Source organism: Saccopteryx bilineata, chromosome 3 (assembly GCF_036850765.1).
Source record: "Saccopteryx bilineata isolate mSacBil1 chromosome 3, mSacBil1_pri_phased_curated, whole genome shotgun sequence".
In the NCBI taxonomy this organism is placed as follows: domain Eukaryota; kingdom Metazoa; phylum Chordata; class Mammalia; order Chiroptera; family Emballonuridae; genus Saccopteryx; species Saccopteryx bilineata.
In genome coordinates, this window is record NC_089492.1 from 251,362,949 (window position 1) to 251,374,052 (window position 11,104).

The 11,104-nt window shown below is 59.5% G+C and overlaps 1 protein-coding gene and 1 long non-coding RNA gene across 5 annotated transcripts; one reads left to right on the plus strand and one right to left on the minus strand.

Annotated features, from left to right (window-relative positions):
- Positions 1-3,262: 3,262 nt before the first annotated feature.
- On the minus strand, positions 3,263-4,808 carry LOC136329062 (uncharacterized). Of its 2 annotated transcripts, XR_010730147.1 has the most exons (3): positions 4,272-4,808; positions 3,820-4,020; positions 3,263-3,483 (listed from the first exon to the last, which is right to left on the minus strand). It is a non-coding gene; the product is annotated as an uncharacterized lncRNA (long non-coding RNA). The 2 variants fall into 2 exon arrangements; XR_010730146.1 differs by having other exon boundaries at positions 3,263-4,020.
- Positions 4,809-5,380: 572 nt separating this feature from the next.
- DMRTA2 (DMRT like family A2) lies at positions 5,381-10,857 on the plus strand. 3 transcript variants are annotated; one of them, XM_066269227.1, is made up of 4 exons: positions 5,381-5,725; positions 5,907-6,105; positions 7,228-7,791; positions 9,078-10,857. In XM_066269227.1, the coding sequence occupies exons 3-4, from the start codon at positions 7,236-7,238 to the stop codon at positions 10,124-10,126; spliced, it is 1,605 nt and encodes a 534-aa protein (XP_066125324.1). In that variant the 5' UTR covers positions 5,381-5,725; positions 5,907-6,105; positions 7,228-7,235; the 3' UTR covers positions 10,127-10,857. The 3 variants fall into 3 exon arrangements, with proteins under 3 accessions (XP_066125324.1, XP_066125323.1, XP_066125325.1); XM_066269226.1 differs by lacking the exon at positions 5,907-6,105; XM_066269228.1 differs by lacking the exons at positions 5,381-5,725; positions 5,907-6,105 and having other exon boundaries at positions 6,113-7,791.
- The last annotated feature ends 247 nt before the right edge of the window (positions 10,858-11,104 follow it).

The window sequence follows — 11,104 nt, forward strand, 5'->3', positions numbered from 1 at the left end:
ATAGCTAAATAAAGGTACATCCATAAAATGAAATGTCAAGTAATTGTTTTAAAAGATTCCGTAGACATGAAACAGTCTATCATTTATAAATAAAAAGCAGGTAATTAAAAGTTTATTGTTGTAAACACTGGTATACAAAAAAGATATATTCCAAATATACTTTTCTGTGTTGTCTAAAATGTTTTATGTTTTGCTTTATCAGAACTCGCAATAGGAATGTTTCCGTTTGGGAAACTAACCTCTCACATCAGGGGCCCTGTCTTGAGTAGGTCTTCCCTGTCGCTCCTCACCCACTCCCACCTCAGCCCTGTTCTCTCAGGCGAGGGACTCTGTCCTCAGGTGGCTCTTTACGGGCCCACCCATCACGGTTGATTTAGCTCCCTCCGGTCCTCAGGGCCTGGGACAAACTAGTGATCGACGTGAGCAAGCATCGAATGAAGGAATGAAAGGCCCCGTTTTCTCATGTTTCCGTGAATAATCGGTAAATAGGATGAACTCAAACTGACTGAAAGGCTCTAGGTTAGGATCCTATCCGGCCAGAACTGAAGGTAAGAAGGGGGAAAAAAGAAAAGAAAACTAAGAGTGGTATTCGGGTCTGAGTCCCTACCCTCCTGGCTCAGCAGCCTTGTGACCCCGAGCAAATTACAGGTCGCTGGACCTTGGCCGACGGGTCTCGGAAACGTGGAGCGCCACGCTTGCCCCAAGGACCGCGCACCGAGCAAGGCAGCACACGCCACGCTTTGGGCGGAGTGGGGGCGCACAGTGGGCACTCAGCAACAGAAGCAGACAGTCTGGCGATGGGCACCGCTCTCCACGCGTTCGGCCCAGGCTCAGATGCGCCCATCTCGGAGACTGTGCAGACAGGAAGCTCGCCGGCCCCGGGCGCCGCCTCTCCCCGCGCCCCTGAAGACGCCAGTGTCTGGTCCCAGGCGGCCCGAGGGCGCCGCGGCTCTGCGCGCGGGTCCGGACCGCGCTCTGGGCGCCGGGGCTTTCGCTCTCCCGCCTCAGGCTGCGCGGGGCCCACGCCCCTGGTGGGCGGTCAGGGGCCCCGGAAGAGGCTGAGCACAGCGAGTCCCGCGGTCCCCGAGGGGGAGGGCGCGGAGAGGGCCACGGGCCAGGCATCCGGCCGCGCATTCTTCCGAACCCGCTCCTGGAACCGAACAGAACCTGGGACTCGGGTCCAGGTTCTCCTGGCACTCCAGGATTCGAGTTCTGCCCTGCTCCCTATTAGTTGTAAGATGTAGGACAGATGATCTCATCTCCCTGAATCTGTTTTCTCACCTGTGAAGTGAGACGGTGACACCAGCCTCTGCCTCGCAGAGGGGCGCCGCTTAAGACCCTGCACCGGCAGCCCGGGCGCGGGGCCCGCGCCGGGGGCGCCTAAGGGCCCACTGCCGCGCTGGGAGAGGTTCTTTCTGGCTGCAAATTGGTGTCCGGGTCTCCAGCCCTGGCCTTGGCTGGATCCGTGGCGTTAGCCACGCAAAAGGGCTGTCTTTTGCGGACTCGGAAGCGGGGACAGCAAACCAGGCTGAGTGTCTCCCTGTCGGCCCGGGGGTGCCCGAAGCTGGGTCCTAATTAACATAGCTCGAGAAAATGTTGTGGCGTGTCTGTGTGTGTGTGTGTGTGTGTGTGTGTGTCTGTGTGTGTGTCTGTGTGTGTACAGGTGTTCGACGTGCGGACAAGAGCGTCCGTGTTTGTGTGGGAAGCCGTGCAGCGGACGGCCCGCGTAGACTCCCCCTTTTCTCCGTACCCCTCCCCGGTTAAAAGTTGTAGCCAAACTGACGGAATCTGGCGCGGCCGAGGAGGAGTGGGAACGGGAGGGGCGATTTCGTCCCGGAGCCACTGGTTTGGGGATAATTACTTTTAATGTCAGAAAGATTTAGTTTAATATCATCTCTATTAGGCTGCCGGGAGGGTAATTAAACGGGATGCGCCGCAGCCGGCAAACAGATGGCGTCTGCTTGCTCCGAGGCCGCGGACTAACAGCGCAAAAGTCAATGCCTCCCGGGTCCCCCCTCAGCGAGCGCCCCCGGCCCTGCTTCTCCTACTCAGCGCCACTGCGCCGCGCCACCAGCACCCTCCCCGCCCCTCACCCTCAAACCCCGCCACCACCCGGGGCTCCGCCAGCCCCATCGCTTTGTTCCCCTCACTTCCTGGGAGAAGGGTGCGTGGGGTGGGGTGGGGTGGGAGCGAACACCGGTGGAGGTGGATTTTTCTGGATGGGAGCGCTCACCTGGGGCCCCAGCCCTTGGCACAGCAAAGGCGCCAGCAAGTGACCCTGAGCTAAGAGAACACGTGTGAGTGAGCTTGTATGTGTGTGACCGCGTGAGGACGGGCTTTCTGCCCTCAGCTGCCTCATTCGTCCCGGAAGTCTGGCTTTCTCTGGCCAGAGTGCAGCCACGAGCAGGACCCTGGAGTAGGGTTAGGTCAGTGGAGGAACAACGGTACACTTGTGTGAGCATATGCTCCTGTCTGGGTATTCAGTCCCGAGGTGGACACTGCGCTTCTGAGTGAGAAACCACACACCAAGGGGATGTCCCAACATGTGGACATACTTTGAAAGCGCTGTGGAGTCAATGGAAATTTCTGAAGGGGTCATTTTGGGGGGAGGGTAGCCTCAGAGTGAGCGCACCCCTTGGGTGGTGATTGCCCGCAGGTGTGAGGGTGTGTCCAAGACTGTGCAGAGTGAGCGCACACGTGTAGGTGTTGTGTCCAGGTGTGAAGCCACAATCGACTGAGAGTAGAGGGGTAGCCCCTGCTACTTAAATCCGGGCGTGCCTTTCCCCACTGCTGTCGGCCCAGCCGGCCACCCCTTCTAGTCTGCTCCCCTCCTCCTGACCTGAGTCCAAACCAAGACTAGGCCCAGAGTGGCCTGGGAGCGTGTGAGTGTCCATCCAGAACGTTCCTCCGCCTCTCTGCAAGACACGCTCACTCGCACGGTCACCCCAACCTCGGGGGCACCAGGAGAAAGGTCGCGGGTCTTGGATCTACTGGACTGTGAAGAGGAGAAAAGAGGATCGGAAGGCGCCTGCTGTAGGTATAGGCAGGTTCCTTCTGGCTGGAATCGTGGTCAGGATGTGTTCTCTCCCCCTCCTAAGAAATGAGGCTCCTTGCACTCTAGGGGAGCTCCGCGTCTCCAAGTCTGAATGCTCAGCTGGACCCTTGACTCCACAGGCTCGCTTGAAGAGGAGTGGGGAAACCTCATAATGGCTTGATCTCAAGAACGAAGAGGGGTGTCTGGGTCACCACCCCCGCCTAAAGCTAGGTTGATTTCTCTAGTTCATTTATTTTGAGGTTTAAAACAATTTCTGAAAAACTTAGTCCAAGGTAGCTCTGAAAGAAGGCGCCTGGCTGTTCCCTCGCAGGATCAGGCTGCGGTCTCGCTTCCCGCTTCAGCGCCACCCCCAGAGCGCAGTCAGCGCACAGATTTCCTCGACCTCATAACCTCAAAGTGTTGGGAGGTGGGGTCTGGGTCCTACGCTCCTGAAAAACAGGTGATCGCAGACTCACTCCCTTACCCTCACTCCCCGTGAGAGACCCCTTTTTCTCTCCCAAGTTCTCAGGCTCCGGCGAGTGGTATTTGCTAGTAGCGCAGGGCCTGGTTTCTGTCGCGGTCACAGACTCCGTCCGGGTTGGAGTCTGGTCCCGGCTGGACCCGCGCTCGGGTCTGGTCAACTTTCTGGAAGCTCTCCGCCCCACTCTTGGCGCACACCATCCTCTTTCTCTCCCTCCTCCCCTAGCCTGGTCCTAGGGTTTGGCGACCCGGAAGAACCCGTACGAGGTTTCGCTGCCTGAGGTGAGAGGCCCGGCCCGTCGCACCTTCCTCCGGGACCCCCAGCCGTAGGCGTCAGAAACGGCAGGCCCGGCAGGGCGAGACCCAGCGGTCCCGCCGCGTGGAAGCGGCTGCGTTCTGAGGCTCCTGGGCCAAGTCCGCACGCCCAGTACGTCCACGCCCCGGACGGCTCCGGCCAGAACCCGTGGACCTGGGAAGTTCGAAAGAACAACGCGGAAACGCACGGTCTGGAGTGGAGAGAGAGAACGATGATGGGAAACATTTTTCTTTTCTCGCTTAAACGAATGTTCTTTATTCTAAACAAGAGAGAAAAGTAGATAATAAAAATGAGAGTGGGAGAACATTAGAACGAGGAAAAGATGGAGAAAAGGCGTTGAGAACCACACAGAGAGAAGTCCCAGGCGATCACGCCCGAGGACCGCGGCATTGATTCCAGATGTTCTCATTAGGAAGGGAAACAAAACCTGAAACCTGTTACCTCCTCTGCGAACCGAGCTGTAACCCAAAGCTGTGACGTCAGGACGGGAGAGGAAGGCGAAAGTTAGAACTGCTCCTGGGGGCTGCCGAGCTCGTCTCCAGCCCTAAGGATGGACAGACGGCTGCGCGTCCTGCTTCCAAGAGGCTCTTGGGGAGAGGAGGCCACTTTTTACTTTCGTTTAAAAAAGAAAACTATTTGTTCATTTAAAACAACAACGACAAAAATAATTCCACTATCACGGAAAAGAAATCGAAACGCCGCGGAAGCAAGGAGAGGAGAGAGTCGGAGGGGCAGAGGGACGGGGTTAGGGGGGCGGAGAAGAAAAAGACGCAAAGCGCGAGGGACACGCGGGGCGCAGACAGGAAGCGCAATCTCATTTCATCTCTCCGGGATCCACTTTAAAAACAAATATCTCAAATAACCACACTTACCCTCCGTGATGCTTTATCGTAACAGGGTTTAAAAAAATAATTTGCGTTTTCAAGCCGTCAGGAGGAACACCAAAACAAGCCCCTGACTACCCCAAATGCATGGGACTTGGGGGCACGTCTAAACAGAGCCGGAAGGAAGCAGGAAAATCGTCTTGGCATTGCCATATACACCCTCCTTCTCCACCCCCGTTTTACCCGCTCCCCCCCCCCACCCGACCACGATAATTGAATTGTCACCTGTCCCCAATTCGCCCCCGGCCGCCAGGGCCACTTGGGAAAGTCGGCCTTGCCAAGCGCCCCCGGCCAGTGCGGGCGGCGCAGCAGAGCCTGCGCCCCAGAAGCCGAGGGTTACACAGGTCTACGTAGAGGCACCGCCGGACACGGTAATTAGGCGCAATTCACACGCCTCCGGCGCACGGAAACTACTTGTCACGATATTTTCAAGGCTCCTTCTTGCCTACTTTCTTCCACTACTTTCCTGGCGCGCCCCTCCCCTCCCGGGGGCACTCAGTGTACCCTTCGGAGTTTCGAATCTTTCGGACACTGTAGAATGCGGGGCTCCCCGGGCGCGGGTCCGGCCAATCAGAGTGCCGTCTGCCTCCCCTGGCCAATGGCAGGCGCCACATTGTTGTCCAATTCTGTCTAATGGAGCCCTAAGGAGCAACAATAGAGCGGGCGGGCGGCTCAGTGAGAGTCTGGCAGTGCAGGGCAGCTGGGGCCCGGCTGTGCGCAGCGTTCGGCGCGCTCCGCGAGGAGACGCGGCGTGGCGAGGACCGGGTGGGGGGTTCCAGCCAGCTGGCGGGTCCCTAAACGGTCCCCCGGCTCCGATTTCCGAAAGAAGGGTTGGACTCCCAAGCGTTCTGAGGGGTTCCGGAAGTTCGGACATGGTGACTGAAGGCGGGTGACGTGGTCACATAAGGGGCCGGGGGCAAAGAGAAGAGGCCAAGAGCGCCGACGTCGCGAGCGGAGCTGGGAGGCGCGTGCAGCGCCAGCGAAGGAGGAGGATCCCTTAGCTCAACGCAGGTAGTTGAGGGCCGCAGGGAGGGCAGGGGAGGAGGCCTGGCCTGAGGCCCCTGTTGACCAAACCCGGGCAACGCTGGCCTTAGGGACTGCTTGGCCCGAGGGGCCTGAAGGAAGAAGCTGAGAGAGTAGAGAGGGGAGGGGTTTAGGATCGTTGGGAGGTGACACCAGGATTCTGTCTCAGGCTCCTGCGGGGACCGGGGAACCCAGAGCAAGCGGTGGAGGAAGCTCGGCGCTGGTGTGTTTGGGCCTTCTTGGCCTGTGGGACGCAGCTGGGACTCCTGTGTTCCCTCGGAGCCAGTTCCAGAGGCTATTCCCCTGCCTCAGCGCTGCCTGCTAAGCCATCCAAGTCCCAGGAACCCAACTCTGATACCAGAATGCAGGTCTCTGCGCCCCAGCCGGGTCCTGCGAGGCCCTAGCGTGGGGAGGGTGCGGCTGACGACTGGGTGCCTGCACCCAGAGGGGAGGAGAGGCAGCGTGCGGTGGTCAGGATCTTTCTCCTGCAATACCTAACTTTTGCAAGACACTTTCTCCTTCCTACTTCTCCAGACTATAATTGCGCCATAGGCTTTACTCCATACTCACCCCAGCCTATGCCTGCAGGTTGTTTTCTTCCCTTCAAGCACACCTCTCTCCTCTGCACGAACCCTGGGACCTAGACACCCGTGTCAGCTGTTTTCTGAGGTCCTCAAGCTAGCTAATCTTTAGACTGGGTTTGTCTATCCAAAGCTGAATTTTCTCTTTAATCATCTTCCTCGGGCATCCTAAATTCAGCTCCACACCCATAATCTTCACCACTCTACAGAGGCCCACACTACGGACTGCAGTTCCCACAGTTCCATGGATCCCTGGGTCCCTGGGCCTCTGGGCCTAAGTTTGCCCCTGAGTTGTTTCCTACCCCTCACTCCACTTCCTAGAGCTATGCTTTCTGTTCCTGGTTTTTCTCTTGAACTCTCCTGCTCCCATCTGCAAAAAACAAACCCAAAAAGCCTCCAGCCCAACCCTTCACCCTTCCACAAAACTGGACATTTCACTTCGGATGTTTCTGTTTTGTTTTGGCATCAACCTGTTGGGTCAAAATATTTTCTCTCTAATACAAGTCCAATCAAACAAATATTTCTCTCTATCCTATCTCATCCCAATGAAGCTAAACTTTTGGAGGGGAATACTATTTTCTCCTTCAAACTCTCGTTACATCCATCTGAACCAGTGACTTTCAAACTTTGTTGTTGTTTTTCCTAGCAGAACCACTTATTCAAACGAAGTATTACACTCAGCGCATACATCAGATATAAGAAGAGCTGTGGTGGGAGTGGGGTGGGGAAGCTCGGCCTTACTACGGCTCCAAAGGCACCTCCTCCTAGAGATTTGACAACCAGTAGCCAAACATCTGCAGCCGAAATTTCCTATCTAATCCTGGTTTCCTCGAGGGTCTGCCGTGGCTTCGCATTCCGTGCCCTCCTCACCGGGAGTCTCTCCCCCCTTCCCACGGTCTTCCACGCCAGGTCCTGACATGGAGCTACGCTCTGAGTTGCCCAGTGTGCCCGGCGCAGCGACGGCGGCGACGACAACGACGGGGCCGCCCGTGGCATCTGTGGCGTCGGTGGCGGCGGCGGCGGCGGCGGCCGCCTCGCTACCCGTGAGCGTGGCAGGCGGCTTGCTGAGGGCGCCGCCGCTGCTGTTGCGGGCGGCGGAGAAGTACCCGCGGACCCCCAAGTGCGCGCGCTGCCGTAACCACGGGGTGGTGTCGGCGCTCAAGGGCCACAAGCGCTACTGCCGCTGGAAGGACTGCCTGTGCGCCAAGTGCACGCTCATCGCCGAGCGCCAGCGCGTCATGGCGGCGCAGGTGGCGCTGCGCAGGCAGCAGGCGCAGGAAGAGAACGAGGCGCGCGAGCTCCAGCTGCTCTACGGCACCGCCGAGGGCCTGGCGCTGGCCGCCGCCAACGGCATCATCCCGCCGCGGCCCGCCTACGAGGTCTTCGGCTCCGTGTGCGCCGCCGACGGCGGGGGGCCGGGAGCAGCAGCCCCCGCGGGGACCGGAGGCGGCACGGCGGGCGCCGGGAGCGCAGGTGAGCGCACTGCCGGGTCGGGGGGGAGAGGGGAACAGGGACGCGGCCCGGGGACGCGCGGCCCAGGGACTTGACCCGGTACTGAAAGAGGAGAATCCCCTTCTCCAAATGTCCGGATTGGTAAGAGTTGACCGCACACCCAGCCCCTAATTTGGGCATAAACACATGAACTCTTCTTTCTCGCTCTCCTGAAGCATTTGTACTTTACTCCTTTCCTTCCCTGCGGGCCCAGTTGTGAACGCTTTAGTCTTATCTCTTAAGTAGACACGTCCCGGCTTCCCTGCTCACTTCGCTGCGTCCTCTCTCCAGCCTGGAAATCCGCTTGTCTTCTCTTTTCCTTCATTCTGGGTTTCTCTACAACGGGCAGTTTTCTCCGTTACTTCTCACTTCTCTTCAGAAATCCAGCCCTCTTCCAAGCCCCCTCCCCTGTCCCGCACCTTCTCGATATGGAAGACACCTAGTTCCTTTTCCACCTGTGGTTCCTTTAATCATGTTCCTAACGCCCTTCGGACAGCCGCGTGTTGCGTCCTGCTCCTTTCTAGCTTCTTTGCCAACCTGTCCCCCGTTTTTCAGAGCAGAGCACTCTCCCTTTCCCGGTGCCCGCTCCTTTTACCCCTGTACTCCCGGCCTGGCCCCACCCTCTTCTTAAAACTCCCTGGGCTTTTTCTGGGGAGGGAGGAAATCAGGCAGACGCCATTGGGGCCCTCGCAGCTCTCAGCTTGGGAGGCAAGAACTTCTTAGGTCTTAATTTTGGAAAGGATGTCTTATAAATAGGGGTTTTATTGTTGCCTGCAGAGAGGTTTGGAATCTTGTAGATGCCGGAGGCTCGTGTATTTACAGGCCGTGCTGTCCAGGGCCAGAGGGCGCCCAGGCCTGGGCTGGCTCCTGGAATGGCAGTGGGCTCTTCTACACAGAGTGTAACATAGGTGGGAGATCTGCTGGCTTCTGTTTGAACCCGGGGCCAGGTCACTTTTCCAGGGCAGGGCAGGGCTAGGGAGGAGGCTGAGGGTGAAGGCGTTGGGGCACAGATGTAGGAAGAAGGGCATTGAACACTGAGTTTGCAGGACACAGGTGGTTGGGTTTCTGGGTGCAGAAAGCGAGCGCTCCCTGGGGGCCGAGGGAGAGATAAAGGGCTGTAGAGACTCAGAAAAGAAGAAATAGTGGGGAGAAAAGAAAGAGCGCCGGCGCCCACTAAACGGGGCTCTGGGAAAGGAAACCGGCTGCGCAGTTGGTGTGGTCGCCTCCTCATTTCCGTTTTTCACATCTTTTTTTTTCTCCCTTCCCAGATGCCAAATTACAGAAGTTTGACCTATCTCCCAAGGCGCTGCTCCGAGCAGGCCGTCTGGGCAGCCCGCCGCCGCCACCCGGGAAGCCCTTGTCACCCGACGGCGCGGACTCGGGTCCCGGGACGTCGTCCCCGGAGGTGCGGCCGGGGTCGGGCTCCGAGAACGGCGACGGAGAGTCCTTTTCGGGGTCGCCCCTGACCCGGGCCTCCAAGGAGGGAGGCGGCAGTTGCCTGGGCAGCGCCGGCCCCGGAGGCGGCGGCGAGGAGGACAGCCCCGGCTCCGCCAGCCCGCTGGGCTCTGAATCCGGGTCGGAGGCCGACAGAGAAGAGGCGGAGGCCGCGCCAGCTCCCGGGCTGGGCGGGGGCCCGGGGCCGCGGCAGCGGACGCCGCTGGACATCTTGACGCGCGTTTTCCCGGGCCACCGGCGGGGCGTCCTGGAGCTGGTGCTGCAGGGCTGCGGCGGCGACGTGGTGCAGGCCATCGAGCAGGTGCTGAACCACCACCGCGGGGGCCTGGCCGCCGGCCTCGGCCCCGCCCTGCCCTCCGACAAGGCCGCAGCGGGCGCGGTGGCAGCTGCGGACGACGGCTGGCCGGGCCGCGTGGACGCCGCCGCCGGGGGACCCGGGCTGCCCGCGCCGCTGCAGGCCGGCCCCGCCGCGCCCCCGCACCACAGACCTTTGCTGGCCGGCGCCATGGCTCCCGGGACGCTGGGCTCTCTGAGCAGCCGCTCGGCTTTCTCGCCTCTGCAGCCCAACGCCAGCCACTTCGGCGCCGACGCGGGCGCCTACCCGCTGGGCGCGCCGCTCGGCCTCAGCCCGCTGCGCCTGGCCTACTCGGCGGCGGCGGCGCATAGCCGCGGCCTGGCCTTCATGGCCCCGTACTCCACCGCGGGCCTGGTGCCCACGCTGGGCTTCCGCCCGCCCATGGACTACGCCTTCAGCGACCTCATGCGCGACCGCTCCGCCGCCGCCGCCGCGGCGCACAAGGAGCCGGCCTACGGCGGCGGCCTGTACGGGCCCCTGGTCAACGGCGCCCCCGAGAAGCAGTAGGGCGAGGGGCCCGGCGGCGGGCGGCCCCACACCCGCAGCCTGCCCGGTTCCCGGGGGCCGGGGGCGCCTCCCCGGCCGTGCGCTCTGCGGTCTGCTCGCTCCGAGGTGGTTCTCAGTTCTGTTTTGAAGGGTGAGGGGGAAAGCTGAGCGCGGGCGCAGCTGCGGGCGGTGTTCTCGGAGGAGGCGCGCGGCTCGGGTCCTCGTCCCCGACCTCCTTCCTCCCCAGGCCTCCCGGACGTTCCGAAGGGGACAGTCCTTGCGAATTCGAAGGCTGCTTCCTAACCCATGTCCTGCCGCTCCCTAGGCTACACCCCCCCCCCGCCCGCGCGCTCAGATGGATGGCAGGACAGTTCCAGAGTTTTCGTGTTTCCCTCTCCCCTTAAAGAATTTTAAATATTTGTTCTAACAAATATAAATGTAGGATGTATAAATCTCTTGGCACTGAGTCGAGTCTTTGGGACACACATATATATCCATATCAGTTGTGAAGAAAAAGGAAACGAGTCCTCCAGTGCACTTTCCTCGTTGCGGTATTTGTCGCTCTTTTTGCTTATGCCGACAAGCATGGGTGTCCTTGGTGCAGTGTGAGTTTTTATATATGTATAAATCTATATATAATCTATACACAATATACAAGCCAGTGTATAATGTTATAAAATGGAATTCTAAGTTATTAATTGTAACCTGTAGGTGACCTCGGTATTAACGTGAAAAAAATCAAAATAAGCAAAAAAAAATTAGACTATGCGCGCATTGTACTATCAGGTTTTATAGACTAAGTATACTGTAAACTCGGACGAACCCTGACCACCTGCGCTCCGCCCGGGCCGGTCGAGGTGGCACCGAAGCGGGAGCAGAGCGACGTGCGGCCGAGCCGGACCCGCCGCGGCCCTCGCGCCCTCTCCGCCCCGGACTCGCCGAGCGCCCGGCGACGGGCGGACGCGGGAAGCGCTGCTGCAGAGAATGGCTCACTTTGTG

Excerpts from the sequence above, each read along its gene's own strand:
- DMRTA2 (XM_066269227.1), top strand. The coding sequence starts at position 7,236 with ATGGAGCTACGCTCTGAGTTGCCCAGTGTGCCCGGCGCAGCGACGGCG. Across the intron at positions 7,792-9,077 it reads GGCGGGCGCCGGGAGCGCAG|ATGCCAAATTACAGAAGTTT; the intron begins GTGAGCGCACTG and ends CTCCCTTCCCAG.